We start from the raw sequence: 26617 nt of genomic DNA on the forward strand, positions 1-26617 counted from the left end.
GGTTCTATCATGTACCCATAGACAGCTGCAGAGACTGGGGCTCAGAACACTCAGCCTTCAGGGGCAGAGCCTGGCCTATATTAAATTCCAAGCTACTGGGCTCAAACGCTAAACAAGGTCCTTTCATTCCATGCCCAAGTCACTTCAGAGTAACATACTCAAACAAGGCTACCCTCAGGGAGGTGCTATTAAATATTAACTTTTAACAAGGAACTGGTATATTTCTCTGTCACCATGCTATTCTCGGAGTGAGCAGAAGCAGGGATTGGTATGTCTAGGAGACATGATATAAAGTACCTATGGGCCCCATCATTCCTCAGTGCTGGCTCTCCAGTGGGAGGGTCCCTCTGACTGAACCAGTTGTGCAGCTAACAGTAGGAAAATATCTCTTCACCATTTTCAGATATGAACACCACCCTGCCACCACAGATTGAGAAGATGCTGATGTGTGCGGATGTGGATCTGGCTGGTGTGCTTGGGACAGTGTTAGACACAGTGTCCAACCTGGACGTGCTGTCTCTGTTAGACCTCTCCTCCTCCCTCAATATCCTTGGCGATGGTGGCCTTAGTGGTGTCCTGGGCAAGGGGAGCAACAGCAAGTCCTCAAAGTCACCATTGTCTTCGCTCTCAAAAGCCACTGATGCTGTCAGCAACCTGATACCCTTGGCCCAAGGGGCCCTGGGCGGCCTACTACCCAACACTGCGGAGAAGGATCCTGCAAAAAAAGCTGACCAGGACTCTTCTCTTCTCTCAAATCTCCCCCTGCCCCTGGGTGGTGTGCTCAACAAAGTCGGCGAGCTCAAAGAATCCACCGAGGGCATACTGAAGAGTGCGGTGCCAAGTGGCATCAACGATGCACTCTCGGGCGTGCTGGGAAATATTAACGTGAAAGATCTCTTGATAGGGTAAGTGCTTCCTTGACCCTAAGGTATGGCACAAGAGAAAAGTGATGTTTGGGGATACTGAAGCTCAACATCCAACAAACCCATGGAGAGGGACAGCCATGTTTTCACAGAGCAATATTCTAGCTTTGTGTCTTTTGGGGGGAAATCTGAACAAGATTTCTTGAGCTTAAGGAACTGGGTGGCTAACAGGACTGGGCCATCCAGGGGATGGGTGGGTTGGTAGGTTGTTAGTTAGCTGCTTCAAAGGCATTTCTCCTGCTGCTCAGGCTGATTCCTTGAGTCGGGACTGACCCTGGATGCTGTCATTTTGCAGATTAGAGGTTCAAAAAGCAACTGTGGAGGACATGATGTTGACCATGACAGATGATGAGATCCTCGTTCAAGCTGTGACTACTGCCTTCATAGGTGGAAAAGGGTGAGCCTGTCTCCAAATCAGTCACCTGGGTTGCCCTGGGACCAGGTCCTTAATATCCAGTGTCCAAGAGCTGGGCAGAGACAACACAGAGTAAATCAGGATGTCTGAGGATGGGGCAAATTAGGCAGCAAATTAGCCCCTCTCTTCCAGCCCAGAGGACCAAGGTGGGATAATGACCCCATGGAACCCCATCTTCAAAGAGTGTAAACAAAGCCAGAAACCCAAATTCCTTGTGAAACATGCACATTTATACATATGGCCAATGTAGAGAGAAACCACAGAGGGCACCTCCTACTGACCGCACTGGGTTCATGGCAAGTGTAGCTTCCAAACCATCTGCACTCTCCAAAGAGAAGCAGCCCACTCTCACAAACACTGTCCTAGGCAGTTGGGGGAGACAGAAATGTTTGATTGCTCTCCAGAAGCTAACAATGTAAACATGAATGCATGCCATGTTCATTCATCCACCTAACATGCACTACTCTGTACCAGACCTCATGCTTGGCACAGAGGGAGGAACTAAAAGAGGGCCCTGTCCTCGGTGAGAGTCCACATGTGGGAGAGGAACACGTTCACAGGACAGGCCCAGGGCACACAGAAAGGCATGAGAAGGGCAGGAACCCCCCTGGGAGAAGAGGACTCTTGGACTAACCCACAGCACTGATACTTCTCCCTGACCGAGCTCCATCCAGGCACTTAACTGAGGCACTCTCCACTTCCAAAGCCTCTTGACAACCTCATCAAGAAAGCAGTCCTGTCTCAAGATTGGGAAACCAGTTGAGACCCACAAACTGGTTATAAACCTTGCTCAATGTCACACAGCTGAAATGTGGCAGTGACAACACTTGAATCCAGGCATTCTGCCTCCACAGCCCATGTCTGTGACCAACACAATTAGCAGTGGTAGGAAGAGCCATTCATCTTCTTCAGAGCACGTGACGTTAATAAGACCAGGTGTGGCAAATGGTGGGTTTTTCTTACACTGTCACTCACACAATAGACAGCTGGTGTGCTGGGCACAAAAGTGAACCTATAATGAGCAACCAGTTACAAGGTAGCCTGCTGCCTCCAGAAAAAAAAAGCTTCCTGAAGTTTGGTCAGGAGAGGGATTTTCCAATGTTTATGGAAAGCCTACCATGAACCAGACTCTGAGTCCTGTGTACAGAGGATCATCAATTTTGGGGCATGTTCATTGGAAATCACCAGAATTTTCCCTCTCTCCAATAATCTGGACAAATTTATGAGGCTGACTCCCAAAATGCCTATCATTTTGGCTGAGCAACATCTTGCAGCCAGGTCTGGTTTCACCTCTATCTTGTTCTCCACAGCCTGTTAGGACCTGTAATCAGCATACTGGGATTTCAAATAAATGGGGATGTGACTCTGAAAATTGGTGTTTCCACAAACGACACCCAATGTGTCAGCTTCCAAGTCCAGGACAAGGTCATCAAGGCTACGAAAGTGTACCTTCAGTTGGTGAAGACGTACGTGAGACCATTTTTCTCATTTTCTGGATCAACAGGCCTGTGTGCCAGAATGTTTTCTTATGTTAAATCTACCTAGAATTCCATTATGGAGATGCACTATAATTTATTTAACCAGTCCCTTATCAAATAATGGGTGTTTTTTTTCCAATTATTAACTTTTATACCCAATACTAATTAGTAAAGTCCCAGAAAAACCTACTCATCAAAGTGCACAGTATCTGATGGATAATTTCTCCTTTTATTCAATACTTTTTATTATTATTATTTCAGAGAGATAGGGAGAGGGAGATAGAAACATCAATGATGAGAGAGAATCATTGACCGGCTGCCTCCTGCACGCCCCATACTGGGGATGAAGCCCGCAACCAGGGCATGTACCCTGACCAGGAATCGAACTATGACCTCCTGGTTCATACCTGGACACTCAATTATTGAGCCATGCCGGCAGGCTGAAGGATAATTTCATCCATGTGAAATACTGGGTCAAATGTCCAGCTTTGATGATTTTCCCAGGTATCCTCACTTCTTCCTTCATGACTATAACTGAAGGTGAAAGGGCTCAGGTGGCTGCAAATTGTAAGCAGCAGGACATCACTGCAGCTGTATCATCAATAGATGAGTTATCTCCAATGTTGGACAAAATCCAGAAATGCAAAATCACACAGCTCTCCACATGTATCTTCCCAGGCTCACAGATACTTTGCCTCTCCCCATCCCTCTGCCCTTGGATGATGTCATTCCTCAACTGCTGACAGTTGCCATGAAAGAGAACGTAAGTCATAGGAAAGGGGCGGGCACCACCTCAAAGGTCTTTGTCATTTGTGGGAAGACAGGAAGAAGCCCTCTCCTCAGGTATGGCCTGATGCTGGGAGAACGTGGGAAGGACCCATCGGCCTTCAGGAGTCCAGAGGCTAGGGGATGCAACATTCCCTCTGACCCCAGCAGTGGGATAGGACAATGCCTCAAGCTGGCGGGGATAGGGGGAGAGGATGGGTTCTGCCGAAAAGAAGGCCAGGAAATAGAAGAGGGAGAAGGGAAGTAGGAGAGGGAAGAAGGAGAAGAGGAGCTGGGGTGTGGAGGTGGGTGGGACTGCTGCATGTCCTCTGCAAAGCTAACTGGTGGTTAATTCACAGATGAAAGAATCAACATCGTGTGACATTGACCTCGGTGATTTCAGCGAATGCAAGAACTGTGAGTACAAACACCTGACTTCCCTGGGGCTGCCCAGGTCAATGCATGCAGATGGCCAAGCCCCATAGGAATCCCGTTGGGTGGCAGACAGGAGATGGGGCTGTGAGCTGCAACACCGGGTACCTCCAAGCACCCAACCAACTCCTCAGCACGCTCAGGGCACACAATGTGGCAGCTTACCTGCTTCTCCAAATTACTGAGACTCGTTATCAGGCCATAAAGGACAAAAAGCCCCTTAGAGGCTCGGTGGTAGCTCCCCAGGCCCAGATGGTGTGCAAAGTGCACATGTGCATGGAGCCTGAGCAAGGAGCAGTCCCAGGCCCTCACACCAGGGAGGCTGAGAGGCAGAAATTCCTTCTAATATCCCTTTACATATCTAAGGTATGGGATGACGGGACATTGTCAGGCGGCTGCCATCAAGACAGCCAAAGCAGGAAATTGGTGATATTTGTCATGTCGCGAGGTAGACAAAGCATGGGACCTGGGCAGCAAGCCTTTTCCTCCCCCTGGAGGTTTCAGCACATCGGGTGCAGGGCTGAGTCCTCATGTCACCTTCCTCCCTGCAGCTTCCTCCTAGACTCATGAGAAGAAGCCAGTGTGGCACCAGCTTTTTGTGTAGGACTGAGGGAAAGGATGGTGTCACCCTGGTCCCCCTTCTGGAGGGCAGAGCCAGGCAGAGAACCCAGGGCCCCACACCCGTTAGGGGTCTGTTGGGTCCCTCTAGGTTCTCTCTTCTCTCCTGCAGCTACTGGCTTGTTCGAGTACCAAGTTAAAAGTTTCCAGCTATCTGAAGAAGGTCTTTCAACCCTCTACTGTGTAAGTGTTCTTTGCTCTTAAGATAAATTCTGCAGGAAAGCTGGAAATATCCTTGATCTCACAAACATACTCCAATGACATGACAAGCCAGCCTTCACCCCCTCTCGGATACCAGACCTTTACCATGGGGTGAATCTCCGGGCTTCCACCACAACACTTGAGCATCTGCCATGGGGGTCAGTCATGTTGCCCTTCCATTTAAGTCCAATGTACAATGCCTGACACGCATTCCACCTATGCAACCATTTGTTGACCAGTAGGATGTGGCAAGCACAGGTCTAGGCATTCAATAGAAAATACACAAGAAAACAAAAAGGGCCAACTCACCCCACCCACCCATCTCAACCGTCTGGGAATGCAAAACTGAGGCCACACAGAGTACTGAAGAAAGGCAAGGTTTTTTGAACCACTTAGCTCCACTTCTGGGAATCCACCCTAAGTGCATATATATATTTAAGGACAAATAAATATAAATATTAACAATGAAAAAAAGGATTAAAAATACTAGAAAGGAACAAAAAGAAAGGAATTGAGCCAAATATGAGATCATTAGAAATTTTTCAAATTTTTTAATGATTCACAGAAATACCATGAACTGTTAATTTTTTAAGTAAAATGAAAATGATATTAAGTATGCCAACAACAACAACAACAAAAAACAGAATCTCTTTTCCCTTCTTCATACTTCTCTGAACTTTTCAAATTTCCTGCCATGTGGAATTTGAATTTTATAAGCAGAGGGGGAAATGCATATGAAATGCAACTATTCAATGGAGGCCAGAATATCTATAAAAAGGTTTTATAAACAAAATGGGCCTTGAGCTTAACAAGGAGGTCCTTCTAGGTTGGGGGAATATGTAAAAAAAAGGTAGGAACTATGAGTTATGTACAAATGTACACACACACACACACACACACACACACACATACACACCCCTTACTTGAGGCAACACTTAGATGGGGGAATTTACCTGAAAAAAAGAGGATTTGTGGCTTCTGTTGGAAAATCAGAGGTCTGGGGGCCTGAGCCACACGGTATCAGGGCTAATCAGCTGAGGAAAAGCAATGGTTCCTCCTTTAAAAGGAGGTCCTGTCTCCAGTCTTCACAAACCCCACGACTCCCCAAATCCCTCAGCACAGAGGCTGGGAGGTCTACTGCTCTTTGTCCTCATGCTCATCCAGTGCTCACATGGGGCCACCTCACTCCTCAACATCTCAGCTGGGCCTCCAAAGGCAGAGAAATTGATGTTAGCCTCCCATGATGGCATGCTGACTTTCTGTTTTTCTCTCTCTAGGCCTCCTTTAACAGTAAAGTCCTTCTGCCTGGAAGCCCCCTTTCTCCAAATCCTAAAAATGCCAACATTTCCATAACTATGTCTAACACAATGCTCAGGGAAATCGTCACCCTCAGTGCCAAGCAGAGCTCCATCCAGGTAAGCGTCATCCACACGGCCCCTGGCACCACTCTCCTCTTTGCTTAAGCCCAGTCTATCAACCTCTAAGTCTGAGAAGATAGAAATGGCTTCTGGGACATTCTTCGAGAGACAAATATGAGGAAATGGGAAACACATTTTCCCTTTGGATTGTTTAAGTGGATCCAGGTTTACATCAGGGAAAGCAGAGAGCAAGGGCACTGGAGGGCAAATGCTTTTTGAGTACATTCTATGTGCCAGGTACAATGCCAGTTGTCTTTACATAATTAATGACATTTCATCCTCACAACACATCTGGGAAGTAGGGATTCTTATTCTCATTTCACAGATGACCAGCGTGAGTGAAGTAACTTACCAACAGTTACAGCATGAGCAAGGGAGTGGGTTTATCCACCTGTGAGGTATTCAATTGCTCCAAGTGGTAAAAGGAATAGTAGTAGTCAGTAATTATAACGAAACTAGAGGCCCGGTGCATGGATTCATGCACCAGTGGGGTCCCTCGGCGTGGCCTGCGGGGATCCGGTCCAAACCTGCAGTCCAACGCAACCGGCCGCTCCTGCCTGCCGCTCCCACTCATCCCAACCCTGCAGCAGTCAGTCCCCATCAGGAGAGGCTTGCACCACCACAGCAGCGCTCACCAGCCGTGAGCCCTGTGTCTGGTGTCCATCAGTCAGCTGAGAGGAGCTTCCGCTGTGGGAGCGCACTGACCACCAGGGGGCAGCTACTGCGTTGAGGGTCTGCCCCCTGGTGGTCAGTGCGCATCATAGCAACCAGTTGACTGGTCGTTCTGTCGTTCAGTTGTTAGGTCGCTTAGGCTTTTAGATAGATAGATAGATAGATAGATAGATAGATAGATAGATAGATAGATAGATAGATAGATAGATAATAATCACTGAGTACTGTCTATGTGCCAGGCTCTGTCTCAAGCAATGTACAATGTATCCTTAACAAAGCCTCCCAGAATAATCAAGTACAGAGTTATCTGCCACTAGAACATAGAAATAAACAGGCTTTAGCCCTAGCCGGTTTGCTCAGTGGATAGAGCGTCAGCCTGTGGACTGAAGGGTCCCAGGTTCGATTCCTGGTCAGGGCATATGCCTGGGTTGTGGGCTCAATCCCCTGGGGTGAGGGGGGCATGCAGAAGGCAGCCGATCAATGATTCTCTCTCATCATTGATGTTTCTATCTCTCTTTTCCTCTCCCTTCCTCTCTGGAATCAATAAAAATATTTTTTTTTAAAAAAGAAAAGAAACAGGCTTTAAATTGAATGAGAAGTAATAGAAAAGTAAAATTTTATCTGTTATATGCACCACTGTGCTTCTGAGAAAGAAAAAGAGATAAACGGCAAGGTCTGGAATTAGACTCTGTCCTGTGGTTAGATCAGCCATGCCAGCACCTGGCTAGGTGACTAACTCATGCTACAGGATCAATAAATATTTGAATAAATGAATTGAATGAAGCATGGGTGTTTCATAATGCAACATTCTGTGGTCCTTCTTCTTCTCCTCTCCACACTCTAAATGATGACTTCTTTACAACAGATGAATAACCTGAATACATACATCACCAAAGTAATCTATGCCAGCCTGCCAGACAACCAAGTCCAAGCCATCTACTGGGTCAACGTGGATAAGGATGGTGAGAGCTTTGCCCAAGGGCAAACGGTGAGTGCTGAGTAGTAACAAATCAGAGGATTCCATCACAAAGAGTGTTTGATGGGGGAAGTTACTAACATAACCCTGAGGGCCAAGTGCCTGGGTGACCCTAAGACAAGGGGCATCAACCAGGCTGGTGGGCTCAGCCACCAGGGGAGAATAAACAGGTTGTCTCCTAAGATCAGAGAGTCTCCACTCTAGTTCTGACCTGTGGCCTTGTTGGTCATATCACAATGTGACATGTTTGCTGAGTAGCCTGGTCAAGGCATTATGTTTAACTCATTTGTTTTATATTAATGCAGAAGATACTCATCTCCTATATGTGCAAGATTTTAAATGGCAAATTGGTATCAGACATCAAGATTGTAAGGTACTGTCCATTACTACAAACTCCTCTTGACATTTGTCAGTATAGGAAGCATTATCAGAACTCTATTCAGATCACATGAGAAGAATAATGGACAAGGCCCTTGGGAAATACTTGGATAATTACAGAGAACTCAGAACAAAGTCTTACCTACATGCTGTATTCACCTTAAATTTGCTCTTTCTGTATTTGAAAATTTGTAAGTGACTTTAATAAGGGACTGAGCTAATACTTAAACTCTGTTTTAGTATTAGTTAATATTTTTTATTTGAAAATAATTTTCCCCTGTACTTTGTTTCCGGACAGACTTGAGCACAGCATGAAACCCCCTGAAGCTGTAAGTTGATTACATTTTCAAAATATTTATCTAAGATGCGTGAGAAATTATTATAAACCCAGACACTTAGTGACACAGGGACTCTGGAAAGGGAACGGTCACACAGGCCAGGTCACAGACGCAATGTGGAGTAGGGCTGCGAGCTCCAACCCAGGCCCTCTCTGGGGAACTCGTAAAGTCAGTCCTAAATCCATTGCCGCAGCGCCACGTCAGTCAGTCACCTGAATGAAAGCCCAAAACCTGTGCTTTTTTAGTGGGATGGGTCATTCTGACACACCAGGCAGTCTTGGGGTTGGTCCACTGGAAGAATGAAAAGATTATCTAGATTCTAATCTTTCTTCGGCTCATGGGAGTTTCTTAAAAACATGTCCAGCCTCCCATGGCCTCACCTTTCCCATCAGAGGTTTTTAACCCATGTCCTACCGAGCAAGCGCATGGATCACCAGAGGAGAGCTTGGGGGATAGGGAAGTGGGAAGAGTGAGGGTAGCACCCAGTGACGAGGCTCCAGGCACAGGGGTGGAAACTCACAGACGATTCACCAACCAACCCCATACTTAACACATTTGGCCTTGCACATGTTCATACATAGCATCGTCCAACAAACATTTAGTGAGCGCCACTATGAGCCCAGCTCTAAAAATGCAACTCCCTAACCCCAGGAGTGACCCTCTAGTTGAAGTGGAAAGACAGAGACAGATTAAGAGAATAAATAAGCCAAATCACTAAGGGACTGGTAACTACACATTGGGTGGAAGCACACAATGGGCACCGAGGTGAACAACCTTGTCATTATGTGTGAACTGTCTGTGACCTATATGTCAGTCCTGAGATAATGGCGGGGGGGGGGGGGGGGGGTCTGTCAAGAGGCAAACTCTGGGAGTCACTGCAAAGCCCAGAGTTCTTTCATCTCATTGTTAGTGGGGAGGCATGTGCTATGCCAGGCTCTGTGCAATGAAAGGAACATAGAAGGCCTGGTTTTTGGCCTCATGTAACCAACTACCTGAGAGGGACACAGACATTTATGCAAATAGCTGAGTATGAAGAAGACAGTGGAGGAGAACCAAGTGGGAGGCAGACAGTGGGTTCACTGAAAAAAATGATGCCTGAACTCAGCTTTGAAGGAGGAGCAGGAGTTTAACACAGACCAAAAGTGTGTACCAGGTAGAGGAAACAGAATGTAGAAAGGGTAGGCAGCAGGGACTCATAGGCATGAGGAGGAAGGGAATGCAAAGGAAGGAAGGTACATGGAGCATCAGCAGGGAGGACCAGATCAGGGAGGCACTTGGATAGGACACAAAAGAGGAAGCATTCAGCAGCAACCAATCCTCCCCAGTCCTGACCTCAGTGTTTGTCCTGAGGGCACATAGTTGCACAGCTATGCCTACCACAGTGCCTGGAACATAACGAGAACCCAATAAACATTTATTGGGAATTACCTAAGGCCGTGGTCGGCGGCTCTTTGGCCCCTTGAGTGTGGCTCTTCCACAAAATACCACGGCCTGGGCGAGTCTGTTTTGAAGAAGTGGCGTTATAAGAAGTTTAAGTTTAAAATATTTGGCTCTCAAAAGAAATTTCAATCGTTGTACTGTTGATATTTGGCTCTGTTGACTAATGAGTTTGCCAACCACTGACCTAAGGCATTAAAACCTACTGAAGGGTCTCTGAAAATCCCCAAAGAATTAGAGGCCTGAGAGATAGACTGAAACCCATCTCCCTACATAACCTCATCCAGTAACAGACTTCTTTTTTTTTTTTTAATATATTTTATTGATTTTTTACAGAGAGGAAGGGAGAGAGATAGAGAGTTAGAAACATCGATCAGCCGCCTCCTGCACACCCCCCACTGGGGATGTGCCCGCAACCAAGGTACATGCCCTTGACCGGAATCGAACCCAGGAGCTCTCAGTCCACAGGCTGACGCTCTATCCACTGAGCCAAACCGGTTTCGGCCAGATTTCTTCCACTAGAAAAAAAAAACACATACACCGAGGCACCCGAGACTGCTTTCCCTGATGTGAGGACTAGCTGGGGGACTGGTAGACTGACTGATAAAAATGTTCCTCCCATCTCTTCCAGATGGACGAGCTAAAGGATGTGATGTCTGCAGTTATGAAGAAATTTATATCTACCATTACTGGTATGTGGCATTAATAACATGAACACCTAGAAGAGTCAGTGTCACAAGCAATGTACAGGGTGTGAAACCACATCACAGAATGTGTTGTGGCAGTGAGCACAGTATCATCTTATCACCATCTGGATCAAAGAGGACTTCTTTATTTTTATTTTTATTTATGTTTTATTTCTTTTATCCTCATCCAAGGATATTTATTCTATTTTTTTAATATTTTTTTATTGATTTCAGAGAGGAAGGGAGGGGGAGAGAGAGATAAAAACATCAATGAAGAGAGAGAATCATTGATCGGCTGCCTCCTGCACACCCCACACTGGGGATCAAGCCTGCAACCCGGGCATGTGCCCTGACCTGGGAGTCGAACCATGACCTCCTGGTTCATAGGTCGATGCTCAACCACTGAGTCATGCCAACTGGGCTGGACTTCCTTGTTTTTAGATAGGGACTTCAGCATCTTCAGATGGCAAAACACAAAAACCAAATCAAAATATCTCTTCTACAAGTCCAAATGAAACCCAGCCCACTGGGTATCTTCTGAAAAACAGCTTCATGCCCTTTAGAGGAAAGATGGACCCAGGTCACTAGTCACACAGATACTAGGGCTTGGGAAATTCAAGAGTCTGAAGTCATAACCCTATGACCATGCCACCTATACATATTTATGATGAACTCTAAGGGGGTTCAACATAGTATAAATGGCACCAAGACAGCAGGGCCTAATTCTTCTGGTTTCTTAAGATAGTGAGGGCAGACACACCAGCATATCTCTTGGTATCAATTCTTTGTGCATAGAATGCTCACCAGGTTCCCAGTTATTTCTAGGGTGTCTTCTGGTCCTTGTGAACTCACCAACACACACACCAAAGACTGAGAGACACAATGTCTTACTCGAATCGCGCTGTTGAATGGGCAGGGGCTGATTTCTCCTAGAGCCATACACTGCCCAGAGATCCCTCCAGTTGACTGTGGATGGGACACAAAAGAGGAAGCAACTGTCCTTGTTTTTCTCAACTCATATCATAAAATGCTCCTTCTTCATTTCAGACATTTCCAGTCAATGGAATATTCCACCAGAAATAGCCTCAAATCTGCTAAACAATGCCAAGGCTGAACTACTTAAATCGGTAAGAGAGAACGAAATACAAATGTTTCCCTTTTGCACTAAAGCCCACTCTACGCTTCAGTTCTCAGAGGGCTAAATGGGGCCAGTGGGCCCTGGCATCACAGGCAGCTCCAAGCTGCCTTAACAGCTCCATCCCATTGCCCATCTCTTTCCCAGGCAGATCCACTACCTACTGCCCCTTTCCTCGCCATACAAGCCCTAACACTGATACACTCTTGTTCCTATAATCAAAGAATCTGTCCACTGTCCTCATAAGGACTCATACTTCATTGAATATGCCCCAATCACCTCTTTGGAAACATGCCCACTACATATGCCTGACTCATCTACACAGTCACCCTTGTCTGCTGGAGCCTCTCATTCTCTGCCACCCTGACACAAATACCCCCCTTCTTCCCACCTATCTTTCCCACGCCAAAGGAAATTTGAAGGAAAACTTGCTTCCTAAAAAAAACTGTTAAAAGAATAGGATTTTTATTTAAATTTAACATCAGAAAAATGATGAGGATGGAACAAGGGAAGATATATGAGAGAGTAAAGAAATTTAAAATCTCTATCACCTTTAGATGTTCCATTCTTAATAAACGTGCTTCATGAGTGTAATATCTGACCAAAATAAATAACAACTTCTTTTATGTTGGCTCAAACCTCAGAAGTTGTGCATTCCCACATTTATTTAACCCCCAAGTCCCATATCTGTGGCCAAATCAATTACTAGCGTGGAGAGGGTGGTGAAATCAGCATTTGCCTCAGTGCTGGTGTCCTACCTCCTGCTCCTACACCCCATTCCTCTGGGCGGCCTGGGACACATCACTTAGCCTCCCTAAGTCAGCCTTGAGTCAAGGGATAGGATCAGATGAATGCCAGCTGTATTTCAGCTACAAGTGGCAGAAAGCACAACACAAACTGGTGTAACAACAATAAAATCGTCCGTCCTGAACATTCAGAGATGGTACTAGCGTCAGCAGTGGCACGATTCCGGGCCCAAACGATGACACCAGAATCCGTGTCGTGGCTCCACCACCTCTGGGTGGTCCCCCACCTACCAGGAGCTTCACCATCCAATTCTTTCTGGAATCGCTCAAATGACAATCACCGAGAAATAACCTCTGGGGCTCCCACTGGCCTGACTTGCTCCCTATCCCCATCCTTAGGGCAAGTGCTGTGGTCAGGGAGATGGAGGGCACAGCTGGCACCGCCTGTGCCTGCAGCCAGCTTATATATTAAGAGTTATAATCAGTTATTTTATCTCCCCACAGAGAGACCTTCAGGCAGCAAACTAAACCCAGCACGTGGGATACCAAAGCATTTCTGAGAATGAAAGCACTTTGAAACTTCTCTTATGGAGTCAAGGACATCCTTGTGATTAAGGAGCCAAGTTGAATAGTGTTCTGAACATGTCAACTATTCTTTGGAACCACTGTCACCTTGAATTAACATATGCAAGAACATCAAGAACAGGGTTTGGGGTATTTTGTAATCATCTCTTTAATAATTATCCTGTTTTCTGCAGAAAATGTCTCACTTGTCTTCAATTCCTACAAATAGGAGTTTTGTAGTGTGTTCATGATAAGTAAAAGCACTATACATACTAAGGACATAAAATCAATAATGTGAATGATGAGGCCGCAATGGCCAGGATTAATTTATCTAGGGCACTAGGAGATAATCATGACCATGATGAAGACTTTTCTTCCCATACCTCTTCCCTCCCCTCTCCAACTCCAAGTGCTTTCTTTTGCCCATTGGCCCAACATGAAAATCACACAGGGGCTAGGATCCAATGTCCCCATCATCACATGTTACACAGAGAAAAGCACAGACCAGATGCTAAATGCTGGATAGAACAGAGCAGGTAACCCTCTGGTGATACCATAAAAACTGTGCTCAGTGACTTGAAATTAAACTCAGTGAACAAAGCCAGACACAAAAGACCACATATTGTACAGTTTATTTTATAGAGGCCTGGTGCATGAAAATTCGTGCACTCAGGGGGATCCCTCAGCCCAGCGTGTGCCTTCTCACAGTCCAGGACTCCTTGGGGGATGTCCACCTGCTGGCTTAGGCCCGCTCTCGAGGGGATTGGGCCTAAGCTGGCAGTCAGACATCCCTCTGGCAGCCCAGACCTTTTGTCAAATATGCCGTTAGTCAGACAACCTTAGTGCTGCTGCAGAAGCGGGAGAGGCTTCTGCCACCACCACTGCACTGGTTAGCCATGAGCCAGCTTCTGGCTGAGCGGCGCCCCCCCCCCCCCCTTTGGAAGCGCACTGACCACCAGGGAGCAGCTCCTGTGTTGAGCGTCTGCCCCCTGGTGGTCAGTGCACGTCATAGCGACCGATTGTTACGGTTGTTCCACTGTTAGGGTCAATTTGATTATTACCCGTTTATTATATAGGACATTCAGACCAACTAAATGCGTAGAAACAGAATACAAAGTTGTGAATGCCAGAAGAACAGAGATTAGGTAAGGCAGAATAAGGGTTTTATTTAGGAGTAATAGAAATGTTTTGGAACTAGATAGAGGTGGTGGTTGCCCAACATTCTCAATATACTAAATGCCACTAAATTGTTCCCTTGACAATGGTTACTTTTATGTTGCGTGAATTTCACTTCCATTTTAAAACAAAACACCTTCCAATCCAAATTAGCAAAAAGTATACCTAGCACCCATATTGGTTTGTAATTTCATTCTTCATAAAAGTAATCAGGGCTCCTTGGGGAAAGTGCTAATTCTAGGACGGGAGAGGAAATAGGAAAGATGGCCCTAAAGCTTCTACTCACGGAAAGTAGCTGGTTCTGCTTTGCTAAGGGTTTTCTCCCTGAAAGTTCCTGTTTCCTCTGGCCCCTCAGAGAATATTCTGAATTCAGGGTTCAGTGTCTCAGAGAAGGGAGGGTTCCTCAGAAAATGGATCAAGAGCCTGAGTTTCCCCAAGTCCAGGCCCTGAGAGAATGGGGTATAGAAAGACACACAGAAAATCTACATGTACAGGAGAGGTTCCCTAGTTGAGAGAGGGAGGAAGCAGGGAAGAGAAGTTTTGGAGTTCCTAAGAAAATAAAGGACTGCAAAGCCCAGAGATATTTGAGGCCTTGAGTACAGAGGAAAAGGGCAAAGGAAAGCAGCCAGACCACTAAGGGAAACGCTGGGTCCAGGTGGGTGACTGTGAGACGCTGCACCTCACAGCTGCACCTCAGAGCTTCCCTGGTCCTGCAAATTGTGGCAGGCAGCAGCGGAATTCTCATGTGCCCAACAGCAGTGCCATCAAGGGAGAGAGCCTGAAGCTCCCCCTCCCACCAACATCCCAGTCCCATGTAGCCTGGGCAGGCAAAGCAGTGAGCAGAGAAGAGCAGGGAACCAGAGGGCTTTGCATCCTGATGAAAACAGCTCCATAATTGCCAAGCGTGAAGAAATGGCAATGCACAAAAATGACCCTCTACCTCAGGGCACAGGTCAAAGCCGACAGCAAAAGGCCTGGCCCCAGAAAAAGACCACTGAGGAGAAACTTAGGGTTGTGATAAATTCCCCACCACAGGAAGAATGGGCTTAGATGGACTCTGTCTTGGGAATGAACTAGTGTCTGGCTCCCTCAGTAACCCCAGCTGGCCTCTGGAAATAGGAGTTGTGAGAGAGGCCCTATTGGAGGCCGGTTCTCTACCGTGCAGCACAAACCATGGAGGGGCCCCAGGGCCTGTGGCAGAGTCCCTGTCCTGTAGTAGGGGTTGGAGTCCAGAGCAAATCATGCTGTGAGTTTATTACTTGATTCCAGACCTTTTGTCAAATATGAACGACAAGCCCAGCCTTGAAGAAAAAAAACTCCCCAATCAGCAGCCCCCAAGGGGTCTCTGAGCTAGAGGGCAGGACAACCCTGCACTTTGACCTTGCAAAGTCTCCTGGCCCTTGGTGTGTATATAAGATAAACTAAGGCTGAATGCCACCCCAAGCCCAGAACTTTCCTACCTGTGTATGAGCACAGTGCCTGGCCCTTGGTAGACACTGAGTACGAAATGGTCGAATGCCGTCATCCTCAGGACCGTGAGGAAAGCTGGGCAGGCCCCGGCTTACTCTTCACACCTCTGCTCCGGCCATGGGGACCCTCACTCACCCCGAGACTGTAACAGATGCATCTCACTCTGCAGTCTGACCCTGTGTCTCCATTAGGGACTCTGGGTAACATTGAGTGGTGTCTGACAGGGTGGTGCAATGAATGACCCCATTGCCAGTCAGAGTAGCCCACCCGCTTCTCATGCTGAAAGTCAGGATGCAAGCTCCAAAGACCACCCTCCTCCTCCCTCCACCCCATATGGCCTCTCTGGCCCTCAACCCCACCTTCCAGGTTTCTAAGCTCAGCTGGGGAGTAAACAGCCCGAAACACCTTTCCCACTCGCCTGCTCCTGTGGCCTAAAGTCTTCCCCACTGGCATCACTCCTGGAGGTCTTCCTAAGGAAATAACACCTTTTCCTTTAAGAAGTGGTTTTCAAATTTTTCAAAAGGCTAGTGATCCACTTCTTCGAATAAAAGCTTACAAACAAACCTGATACATGAAACAGATGACAAGACAGCTGCTCTGGTTAGAAAGAGGCTGGGGCCTGTGGTTCTGCCCCATCTAGAATCACCTTCTGACCCCCAAAGTGAGCACCCCTAAGGAGCCTCTGTGCTCCGTGGAGTTCAGGCACTGAGTTACCCAGGAGGAGGCCCCAGTGTGTGAGCCATCAAGAACCAAGGAGCACGGTGCTGAGGGAAGTGAACACAGGACAGATGCCCTTGACAGAGGGATAATAAACCATATATGGGGGGAATTCTTTGGGAGAAACGAGGGGCCTAGAAGAGAGAAATAGAAGGCTCTCACTCTTCCACACCCACGACAAGGTACCACCCTCCCCGAGCTAGTGGGTCAGGCTAAAACACAGAAAGTCTCTGATTCCCCCACGCCTAGTCCAGCGCCAAGACCAAGCCTGCTGTCCTACTGTCTAAATCACCATCAAATCCACCAGCAAGGCTCTCTGCTTCCACTCTGTCCCTCCCTCAGACTCCACAGAGCAGCCAGAATGGGCTTTTCAAAACATAAACCGAATCATCACTTCCTGGTTAAACCCTCCAACAGCTTCCCATTTCACTCACAAGAAAATCCACCATCTTCACCACAGCCCACAAGGCGGGCCCTGGGCCTGGGCCTCCAGCCTCCTCTCCTTCCCCACCCCACCAGCGCTCTCTCCCACCCCTCCCTACTCAGTCACACTGGCATTGCTGAGCTGCTCAAACCCACCACAGTTCTTGCCCACTGCAGGCAGCAGGCATGCCCAAGCCTTTCCCTCTCCCTCTTCCCCTGACCCTGCATGAGTAGTTTCCTCTTATCCTTTAAGTCAGGGGTGGGGAACCTTTTTTCCGCCAAGGACCATTTAGATATTTATAAGATCATTCAAGGGCCATACAAAACTATCAGTTTAAAAATTGTTTCTATGAAAAAAACAAAAGCTTCTAGATTTATTGAATTTTTTGAGTCATGCCTGTGGTTGCCCTGGCAGGGGCAGACCAAATGATGCGGCCCGCGGGCAAGACGTTCCCCACCCCTGCTTTAAGTAAACGTAGAAATCACCTCATCTAAGGAGTCCTCCACTATTCCCATCCCAACTCTTCATTTCTTTCAAAATGTTTATTATTTTATTAAAGAGACAGTTTACTCTTCTGTGTCTGTCTGTCTAACTACAAGTCATGAAAAGAGAAACCATGCCTCACTGATGCATTCCTGGTGGCTGGCATATAGTAGGTGTTTAATAAATATCTGAGGAATATGTGGATGGATGAATGGGTAAATGGATGGATGGATAGATGGATGGATGAATGATGGATATATAAACTTACTAGAGGCCCAATGCACGAATTTCGTGCAAGAGTAGGCCTTCCTTCCCCCAACTGCTGGCATCGGCTTCCCTCTGGCACCTGAGACCCAGGCTTCCTCCACAGCCCTAGGTTTGTCCGGAAGGTCATCTGGAAGGACGTCCAGAAGGATGTCCAGTCTAATTAGCATATTACGCTTTTATTATTATAGATTACCACTAATCCAGGCCCCACTGACACCTGAGGATATAACATTGCTGAAAACAAGAGGAGAGGCCAGGGCCAGGGACATCAGACTTTCCCTTTACATAAAGATATATTTTGCCCTGGATGGGTAACTCAGTTGTTAGAGCATCATCCGAATACATCATGGTTGCAGGTTGGATCCCCTGGTCAGAGCACATACTAGAATCAACTAATGAATGCATAAATAAGTGCAACAGCAAATCAATATTTCTCTTTCTTTCTATCTATCTATCTATATCTATATCTATATCTATATCTGTATCTATATCTTTCTCTCCTCTCTCCCTTCCTATCTCTTACTAAAAAAAAAAAAAAATCAATAAAAAAAATTTAAATAAAATAAAAAACAAGGATATGTTCCAAGGACAAATAATCCTTATCTGTTTATTGGAGCAGAGAGCTCTTCTAGGTAGTGCCGTAAAACAAATAAAACCTACTTTGAGATGTCCAACAGAGTCAAACTGCTCTCCTTTCCAGAATAACGTATAATTCAGAAACCTCACTAATTGGCACTCACTTTCCCCTACAATAAACCCAAATGCTTGAGATTGGCAACAGAAAGCCACAACTCACACAAATCAGGAATATTAACAATATTCATATTCTTAGAAATGTGTATGATAAATTAACACTTCTGGGGAGTTCCTAAAAAATAATCAGAGATGCAGAGAAAGATATAAGGGCAAGAATGGATACTACAGCACTGTTTATATGGTGAAAATTTGGGAACAACCTAAATGACCAACAATACAGGATTTTTCTTTTTTTACAACAAATTCTTAGTGAAAAATATCCCACAGCTATTAAACTCATGCTTTGATAGAGTATTTAGTGTTAAAAGCAATGCTCACTAAAAAATCAGGATCCCAGATGATTTAGAATATGATTCCAGATGTGACTATTACATAAAATAAATTAATTCAAAATGCTGGCTGTGATTGCCGAATCACAGATGTACTAGTAAGATTGCAAATGACTTTTATTTTCTTCAGATCTTTTCCAAACTATTTAGGGTGAACATGGATGACTTTTACCAATAGGAGGAAAATGTTCTCATTTATTCAATAAATATGAACTAGCAGCTACTCTGTGCCACTTGAGCAAAAACAAGGCAAAAATGCTTCCTGCCCTCATGAAGCTTGTGAGGGAGATGACATTAAGCAAATCAACCAGCAAAAGGCCACATGACTACAAATTCCACGAAAAAGCAAAAAGGAAAACTACAGGCGGATGCTGAAAAAAAAGATTAATGATGCAGTGCAACCTGACTCAGAGGAGGTGCCAGGGGAGACCCCTCAGGGAGATACTGGTATGTGAGTTGAGAATTGCAGGATGAGTGAGTTAGGCAAAATGTGAAGAAAGGGTTCCAAGCAATGAGAACAGAATGTGGAAAGGTTCTAAGGTAGGAACAAGGTAGGTATAACGAAAACACTAAAAGAGAGCCAGTGCAGCTACTAGTAAAGAAATTAGCAAGAAGGGTTGGGGAATAAGGACACAGAGGAAGGCAAGAGTCAAACCACGCAGAGCCTCCATAGCCAGGGCTAAAGATAAATGTGTTATTATGGTGGATCACTGACAAGTGTAAGCAAGAGAGTGATATGATCTCAATTCTGTCATACATTTTAGGAGAGAAGAGATTGAGCAGAGCTACAAAGCAACAAACCCTCCTCGGGGAGGGTGGGCAGGCGGAAAACAATGTCTGTTTCATCATGAGAATTCAGGGGATTCATTCCTGAGGTGTCCAAACTGACCACCCAAAGGAGCCCATATCCCCGCCCAATGCATTCTGAAAAGGGGTAGAGACAGGAGAAAGGAGGCCAGAAATGGAGGGAACTCCCTGACTCAGGTATGACTGCCACTTTGCATACTTCTTTGCATACTGCTGTCTTATCTGATTCTCATAAATCCCATGTAGGAGAAGCAGGCAAGTGACAGAGAAACTGAGGCTCAGAGAAGTAGGCTCATTCATTAGTTCATTCATTCACTTGTTCGACATTTACTGCACTCTGGGTGGACACAGGATGTACACGCCCCAGCCCTTGAGAATCTCTTGGATAAGAAAAAAAAGAAGACAACTGGCATGTTCTAGGTCAAGGTTCTGGTTTCAGGCACATCTGGACTAGAACCCCAGCTCTGCCACTTTTGCAGAAGAGCAACTTCAGTGCTCTGAGCCACAGTCTCTTCATCTCTAAAAGGAAATGTGGGTGATTACATGAGGCTGTTTATGCTGCTGACCCTGATGGTGGGTTGTTGTCAGAGTGAAAAGCGTTTTCTGAACGCTCATTAATAGGGGTTTGGTAGTTGTAACCACAATATTAAGACTCAGGTTTCAGTGTGGCTTCCATGGCATGACCTTTCTCTGCATCTCAGGCAAAGCAGTTTCTCCTCCAGGTGAAACCCAAGGTGCCTGAATCAATAGGCAAATGCCACTATGGTGCCACCTGCGGCCATATATGGAGCCAACTTGTTGCATTTGCAGAAAACGATGCCAACTAGCAGCAATATAGCCAGTGAATGGCAAACCAGCAGGAGGTGCTCAGAGAGAAAGCAGCAAAAGAAAGTGCCCATAGGCCACTTCCACCTCTGGGAATGAATGAAAAGCGCCTCTTGGCCAACACATACTCCACTTTGACTTCCAAAGCAGAATCCACAGACCTAACACTGAATGTGGACATCAGTGGGGAAATTGGGTAAAAAAGGAACAAATCCTTAACACAGACATCTGCAAACATGTCTTAAAGTAAATTCTTGGCCTTTCCAAACCTCTTAAACATTTATGACAAGGTATATACACATGCATAGGTGTAGTAGAATGTATCAAACTCTATCCCCCACTGAAAATATAAACTTCAGAGTGAGGTTAAAATGGCTCTATACTTCCCTAGCTGGTTTTGCTCAGTGGATAGAGCATCGACCTGCAGACTGAAGGGTCCTGGGTTCATTTCCGGTCAAGGGAACATGCCTGGGTTGTGGGCTCGATCCCCAGTGAGGGGAGTGCAGGAGGCAGCCAATCAATGATTCTCTTTCATCATTGATGTTTCTCTCTCTCCCTCTCCCTTCCTCTCTGAAATCAATTTTTAAAAAATATCTCTATACCTGCCTTCATTCTGATAAAAGCTTTGGAAAGGATCCATTTGGGGAGTAAAGAAACATAACCAAAATATCAGTGTTTTCTTATTGTAAACAAGGTATAATAGTTGCCAAAACTTGGGTACACCATATTGATAGAGAAATGGTATAAATTCTGAGAGAAAGGTGGAAAACAATTGAAAATACCTGACCCAATGGTAAGTAATAATAATGATGATAACAGTAAATTATGGAACACTCACATATGCCAAACATATGCTAATTGCCTAACATAATCGTCATGACAGCTCTATGATAGGTACAATATTATCTATACTTTATGGATGAGGAAACTAAGCCAGAGAAAATTATTAGATAATGTCCCAAGGCCAAACACTGAACCAGGATTCACACACATGTCTGTACGGCCCCAAACCCTGTGCACAGAAACTCTGCCTTCCCCAAAACACTGTTTCATCACCTTTAATAAAACACAAGGCTCATTAAAAATCTCATCAGAGCCCTAGCTGGTTTGGCTCAGTAGCTGGCAGACTGAAGGGTCCCGGGTACGATTCCGGTCAAGGACACATGCCTGGGTTGTGGGCTCGGTCCCCAGTGGGGGGGACGTGCAAGAGGCAGCCAATCAATGATTCTCTCTCATCATTTATGTTTCCAGCTCTCTCTCCCTCTCCCTTCCTCTCTGAAATCAATAAAAATGTATATTTTTTTAAAATTTCATGAGAGATATGTACCCTTAGAAATAAAAATTAACCCAAAGTTTACATAAAACTCCAGAGAATTTGGGAACACAGATTTATTTGCTGCTAAAGGTCCTGTGAACTCCCAATACCAACAAAGATCTGAGATTGATTACACCAGAGAAGGAAACCAAGGCAGGAGTGCTGGAAAGACTGCTGACGGACCGAGAGAGTCACAGACAAGCATATACACAAAGTACAAATGTGTACACACATGTGCACATTTCACTAAAAAACACAAGGAAAGGTCAAAACTCTGATGCCTCTGTCACCAGGACACTCCCCAGCTCAGCTGGGCCTATGGCGACACCTTCACCCAGAGGCAATTAAGAACTGGTATCTGCGTTATCACTGGCAACTGCGATCCAGCCAAGCCTGGGCCAGCCTTGAAAGGACCCTCCCTTTCAAGAGTCAGCAGGTCACATCACTTAGCACTTAGGGCTTGACAACAAGGGAGCCCTAGTGCTCAGCCTGCTAAGCCACCTTCAGAGAAACCGCTCATGTGGGTCCTGGATTAGCAGAAGTCAAGGGCTGCCCCACCTCCTAGGGCTGAGGGAGAGAGAAAGACAAGGAACCAGGAAGCCCCAAGGGGCCTTCAAAGGCTACATCCCGGATGTGTCCCTCCCCACGTCTGGAGTAGGGTTCATTCCTTGGGTCCAGAGAAACCATTAGCAACCATTAACAAAACCAAAGGCCACACCCACTAATGGGTGTCACAAATTTCAACTAAAGGATCACTCACTTTCTCTCAAATGTCCAAGAAAAATAAGATCCAGGACAGTTGGGGTTTGTCGTCCTTATCATCACGTGTAAAACCCATGGTCCTAGTCTCTGGGAAAAGGTCAACTATTGTTTGTTCTATGCATCTGACATTTCAGCAAATCCCAAAATGGGGCCTTTGGCAACCAGAACTACACTTGAGGTCCACAGTTTGAGAACCGCAGTGGGGTTGGCAAGGGCCAGGCAGCAAACATGCTGAGCCTGCTTGAAGGCAGGAACCCAAACCAATGCCCCCACTTCAAGTGAGCAGAAGCAGACATTAGCCACGCTCTCTGTCAAAATCACCTCCCTCTCCCACACTCTTGCTGTGTAAAGCTGTGATACACCACACAGCAAGATGGTGACAGGATGCACAGAATCACAAAGATCCTAGGGGTAGGAACTGAACAGATGACTGAGAACAACCTCTGAAATAGGGGAAAGCCTGGGCCCAGAGAGTGGGCTGTAGAATTTTGGGAGCCATTAAATAAGGAACAGGTGAGAGGAAGCCTCACATGGAGATTGAGATTTCTAAAATAGAAATGAAAGGACAGCAGACATCTGAAAACATTTCACTCTCATTCCAGAGGCACTCTGGGAAAGGAACGGGGGCTGAGCAATTTATGGAACAGCCATGCTTACAATCCCCAGGCCTGCATTCAGGCGCTCGCCCACTTCAGACACTGTGTACTTTCCAATCCGCCTGCATCCATCACTTTATTCCCAAATCTGTGCATGTTTGAATACTTCCTATCACACACACCTGATGCAAAATAATACTTAACAGGGAGACACCACGTCCAAAATGACCCCATGGCCTTTCTCACAAGTCCTCACCCTAGAATTGGTCTCTCAATGCTGAGTGCCTACCATGGACAGGGCACAGCACTGCACCTTTCTAAAGGGCTCTCAATGAGTTGGCACCCGTATGTAGCCTTACAGACTGCTCTACTCTGCCATTCAACCAGCACCCACATCAGAGATAACAGGCCTTTGAAGATTTAAAATACAAACAGGACAGTACTTGGACAGACAAGCCCTCTGAATAAGGTCTAAGCACCATGAACATCTTTCAGAAAGGCACTGACAAATGTCACAACCATTAGCAGGTGCTGATCTTGGAAATCAGCCTGTATCACGCCTCCCTTATCAGCACACTTGAATGGCATCCCTTCATGTCTGATCACTGTCCCTAGAGACGTTGGTCTATAAATGTGGGATGCACCTTTCCGTCTGACAGTCCCAGCAATAGCAGGAGGACAGGCAGCTTCCGAAAAAGGTCTCCCATCAACACGGACTCATCGACCCTGGGCAAGGTAAGAACTCACTAAATCAAGTTCACAAAAGAACGGGTCGAAATTCGGAGGTGGAAACAAGCTAGGACAGTTCATCAGAGGATGATAAACTAGGGGTTTGCATTTAGAATCTCTTCAGCCCCCTCCCTACTAAGCCACACAGCACACTGCCTAGCACAGTAGGTGTCACAATTGCCGGTTATGCAACTGCTTTTAAAAGAGGGGGATTTATTACTGGGACTCTCCAAGGGCCCCACTAAAGACGATGTCTAACAATATTGCCATCAACTCAGTCACAGGCACAGAATTGTATTACTTTTTCCTCACAGGACACTTACATGTCACCTGAGACAGTAAAGGCTAATTTCACACAGGTGAGGGTAAAATCAGAAAAATAATTAAAATGTCGTGATTTTTTTCATAACACCTAATTTGTTCAATGTGAAGGATTGGCATTGGCTTCTGATTATGTTCTTTCCAATATTTCTGCAATAGCGATTCTGCTGATGATGCTGGTAAATGGCAGGCAGCTTGAGCTGGGCAATGCCTACCTGCCCATGGCAAGAACAAAGGTCCCTAAGCCTGATTTTTTAAACTTGTCTGGAGAAAAAAATCCAAACAGAGAGAAACTCCAAAGTCTACTTGCTTCACTGAGGGAAAACACCCTAAGACACAAGCCTCCATTTTACCCATGATTCTCAATGACAGCCAGACTCTGAGAATCATGGTAAGGGAGGAATCTGACAGCCAGAAAAGGAAGTGATTCTACTGAGTGAACAGCTGAGCTCAGAGCCAAGTGGGGCTTTCCTGTCTGGGAGTGAACCCAGCTCTCTGCCTTCAGCTGAAACAGTAGTAATAATACTACCTGGTGCCTGGACTTGCTGGGAGGATTGTATAAGATGTTGCAGATGTTAGCACAGTAACAAGTACAAACACTGACCAGTACTCAATAAGGATATATGTACAGACACATCCCAACTAACAGAGGTAGAGTTGAGACCTACGCATTTATACAATCACATCAGTTATGGCTGCTCAACCCCAGCCAAGAGGAAGAGGCCATGTGACCTGTGGTCAATAGGATCACCCAATGCCCTGCACACAGAAGAGCGCACAGAAGGTGGCTGACCTGGTTAACTCGATCATTCACTCACACAGGGAGCCCAATTTGTGCTGAGTACTAATACAATGGTATGAACTGGCTCGTGCCACCACTGAAACATACCAGTGCTCTCCCAAAAACAGAAGAACAGGCCTTGAAAGACAGAGTAGCCCTTAGATGGTCTCACTCACAAGGGGATGGCTCTGGCCTCTGCAAACTGAATTAAATTGCCAAGACAGCCCAAATACCAAAAGGGTGAAGAATGCCAAGCCTGGGAATGGTTGATGGGGTGGTTGAATGATCCTGACCATGATCATTACCAGGGGGCTGGACAATGGGCCAATTTGGCACCTGTATGTAGTGGTGCCTGCTTTATACAAGTTTCACCATCTGAATGATGAGGACACAGGCCTTCCTTCTCGGGGTTGTGCAGAGAGTTTAAAGCAGCTCATATCGTATCGTTTATACTCCAAAAAGAGATGGGCACTTGGTAAGCTCACACCAACAAAGACACTGCTATACATTACCTGACCAGAAGCAGGGAGAGAGCTTGACCACCACTGGAGAGATAATATTGGTAGCTGAAGCATTCAAAACTCTCCAGTTACCCAGAAGTTGACTCAGACCACTCCAAGGATGTTTGAGTCAAGAGGACTGACAGGAGGATGTGGGACTCTACAGGTAAGGCCTATAGTAAAAGGGCATGGCCTGTACTCTAAGGATGCCACCAGCCCATAGATACTTTTATGCAAAGGTGATAGAAGTGAGAAAATGCCCTTATCAAGATATTGACTGTCATGTGATGAAACATTGTTCCTTGAATACACTATGCAGGCTAGAGTACCTGCAATGTGAATGACACCCCCCTACATGAGGTAGGATCTTGTGTGTACATCCAATACAAACCTACTGGCAGCCCTATGGTCCACTGGGAATGTGGTGTCTGACGAAGCCCTCCTTTGCAGATTTCAGCCACCAAGATGCTAACCCTCCTGGCCCTGGCCATCACACTGGCTGTCCAGGCACAAGCGCTTGACCTGCTGACCCCACCTTCAGTGCTGGGAGAACTTCCTGTCAAAAGACTCCTTCCACTTCCTGGACCATTCCGCAGATCTCCACCAACTCCAAATGGTTCTCCCCCTACAAGACGTCTAGCTGACACTCCCCCTGTGGCCAAGAACGTCATGTCTAGCAGCAAACTCTATGACTGTAAGTAAAAACTATTTCATCTATACACTTTGATTTTCACATCCCTCACGAGTTTTCATTTCCAAGCCCAAAGACTATTCATTCCTTCTCAAAGAGGAAGTGGTAGAATCAACTCAGGAGCTTGTTAACAAAACAGCTGCCTGGGCCCTGATTGGTGGCTCATATGGTTGAAGTGTTAACCCATACACCAAAAGGTTGCGGGTTCGATTCCTGGTCAGGGCACATACCTAGGTTGCAGGTTCAATCGCCAGTTGGGGCAAGTACAGGAGGCAACCTATCAATCTTTCTCTCTTACTTCAATGTTTCCCTCTCTCTTCCTCTCTCCCTTCTTCACTCTGTAAAAAATTACGGTGTTTTTTTTGTTTGTTTTGTTTTTGTTTGTTTGTGTGTGTGTGTGTTGTTTGTGTGTGTGTGTGTGTGTGTGTGTGTGTGTGTGTGTGTGTGTGTGTGTTTAAAAAAAAAAGCATATCCTCAAGTGAGATC

The 26617-nt window shown here is 46.0% G+C and overlaps 1 protein-coding gene across 1 annotated transcript; it reads left to right on the forward strand.

Moving 5' to 3' along the window:
• Nucleotides 1-405: 405 nt before the first annotated feature.
• LOC307107481 (vomeromodulin-like) lies at nucleotides 406-26084 on the forward strand (the record flags this gene model as incomplete). The annotated part of the gene is made up of 6 exons (XM_079784718.1): nucleotides 406-905; nucleotides 1219-1320; nucleotides 2649-2808; nucleotides 6110-6247; nucleotides 7788-7910; nucleotides 26037-26084. The coding sequence occupies 6 exons, from the start codon at nucleotides 406-408 to the stop codon at nucleotides 26082-26084; spliced, it is 1071 nt and encodes a 356-aa protein (XP_079640844.1).
• Between the last annotated feature and the right edge of the window lie 533 nt (nucleotides 26085-26617).

Source organism: Cnephaeus nilssonii, assembly GCF_951640355.1.
Source record: "Cnephaeus nilssonii genome assembly, chromosome: 11".
Lineage (NCBI taxonomy): Eukaryota > Metazoa > Chordata > Mammalia > Chiroptera > Vespertilionidae > Cnephaeus > Cnephaeus nilssonii.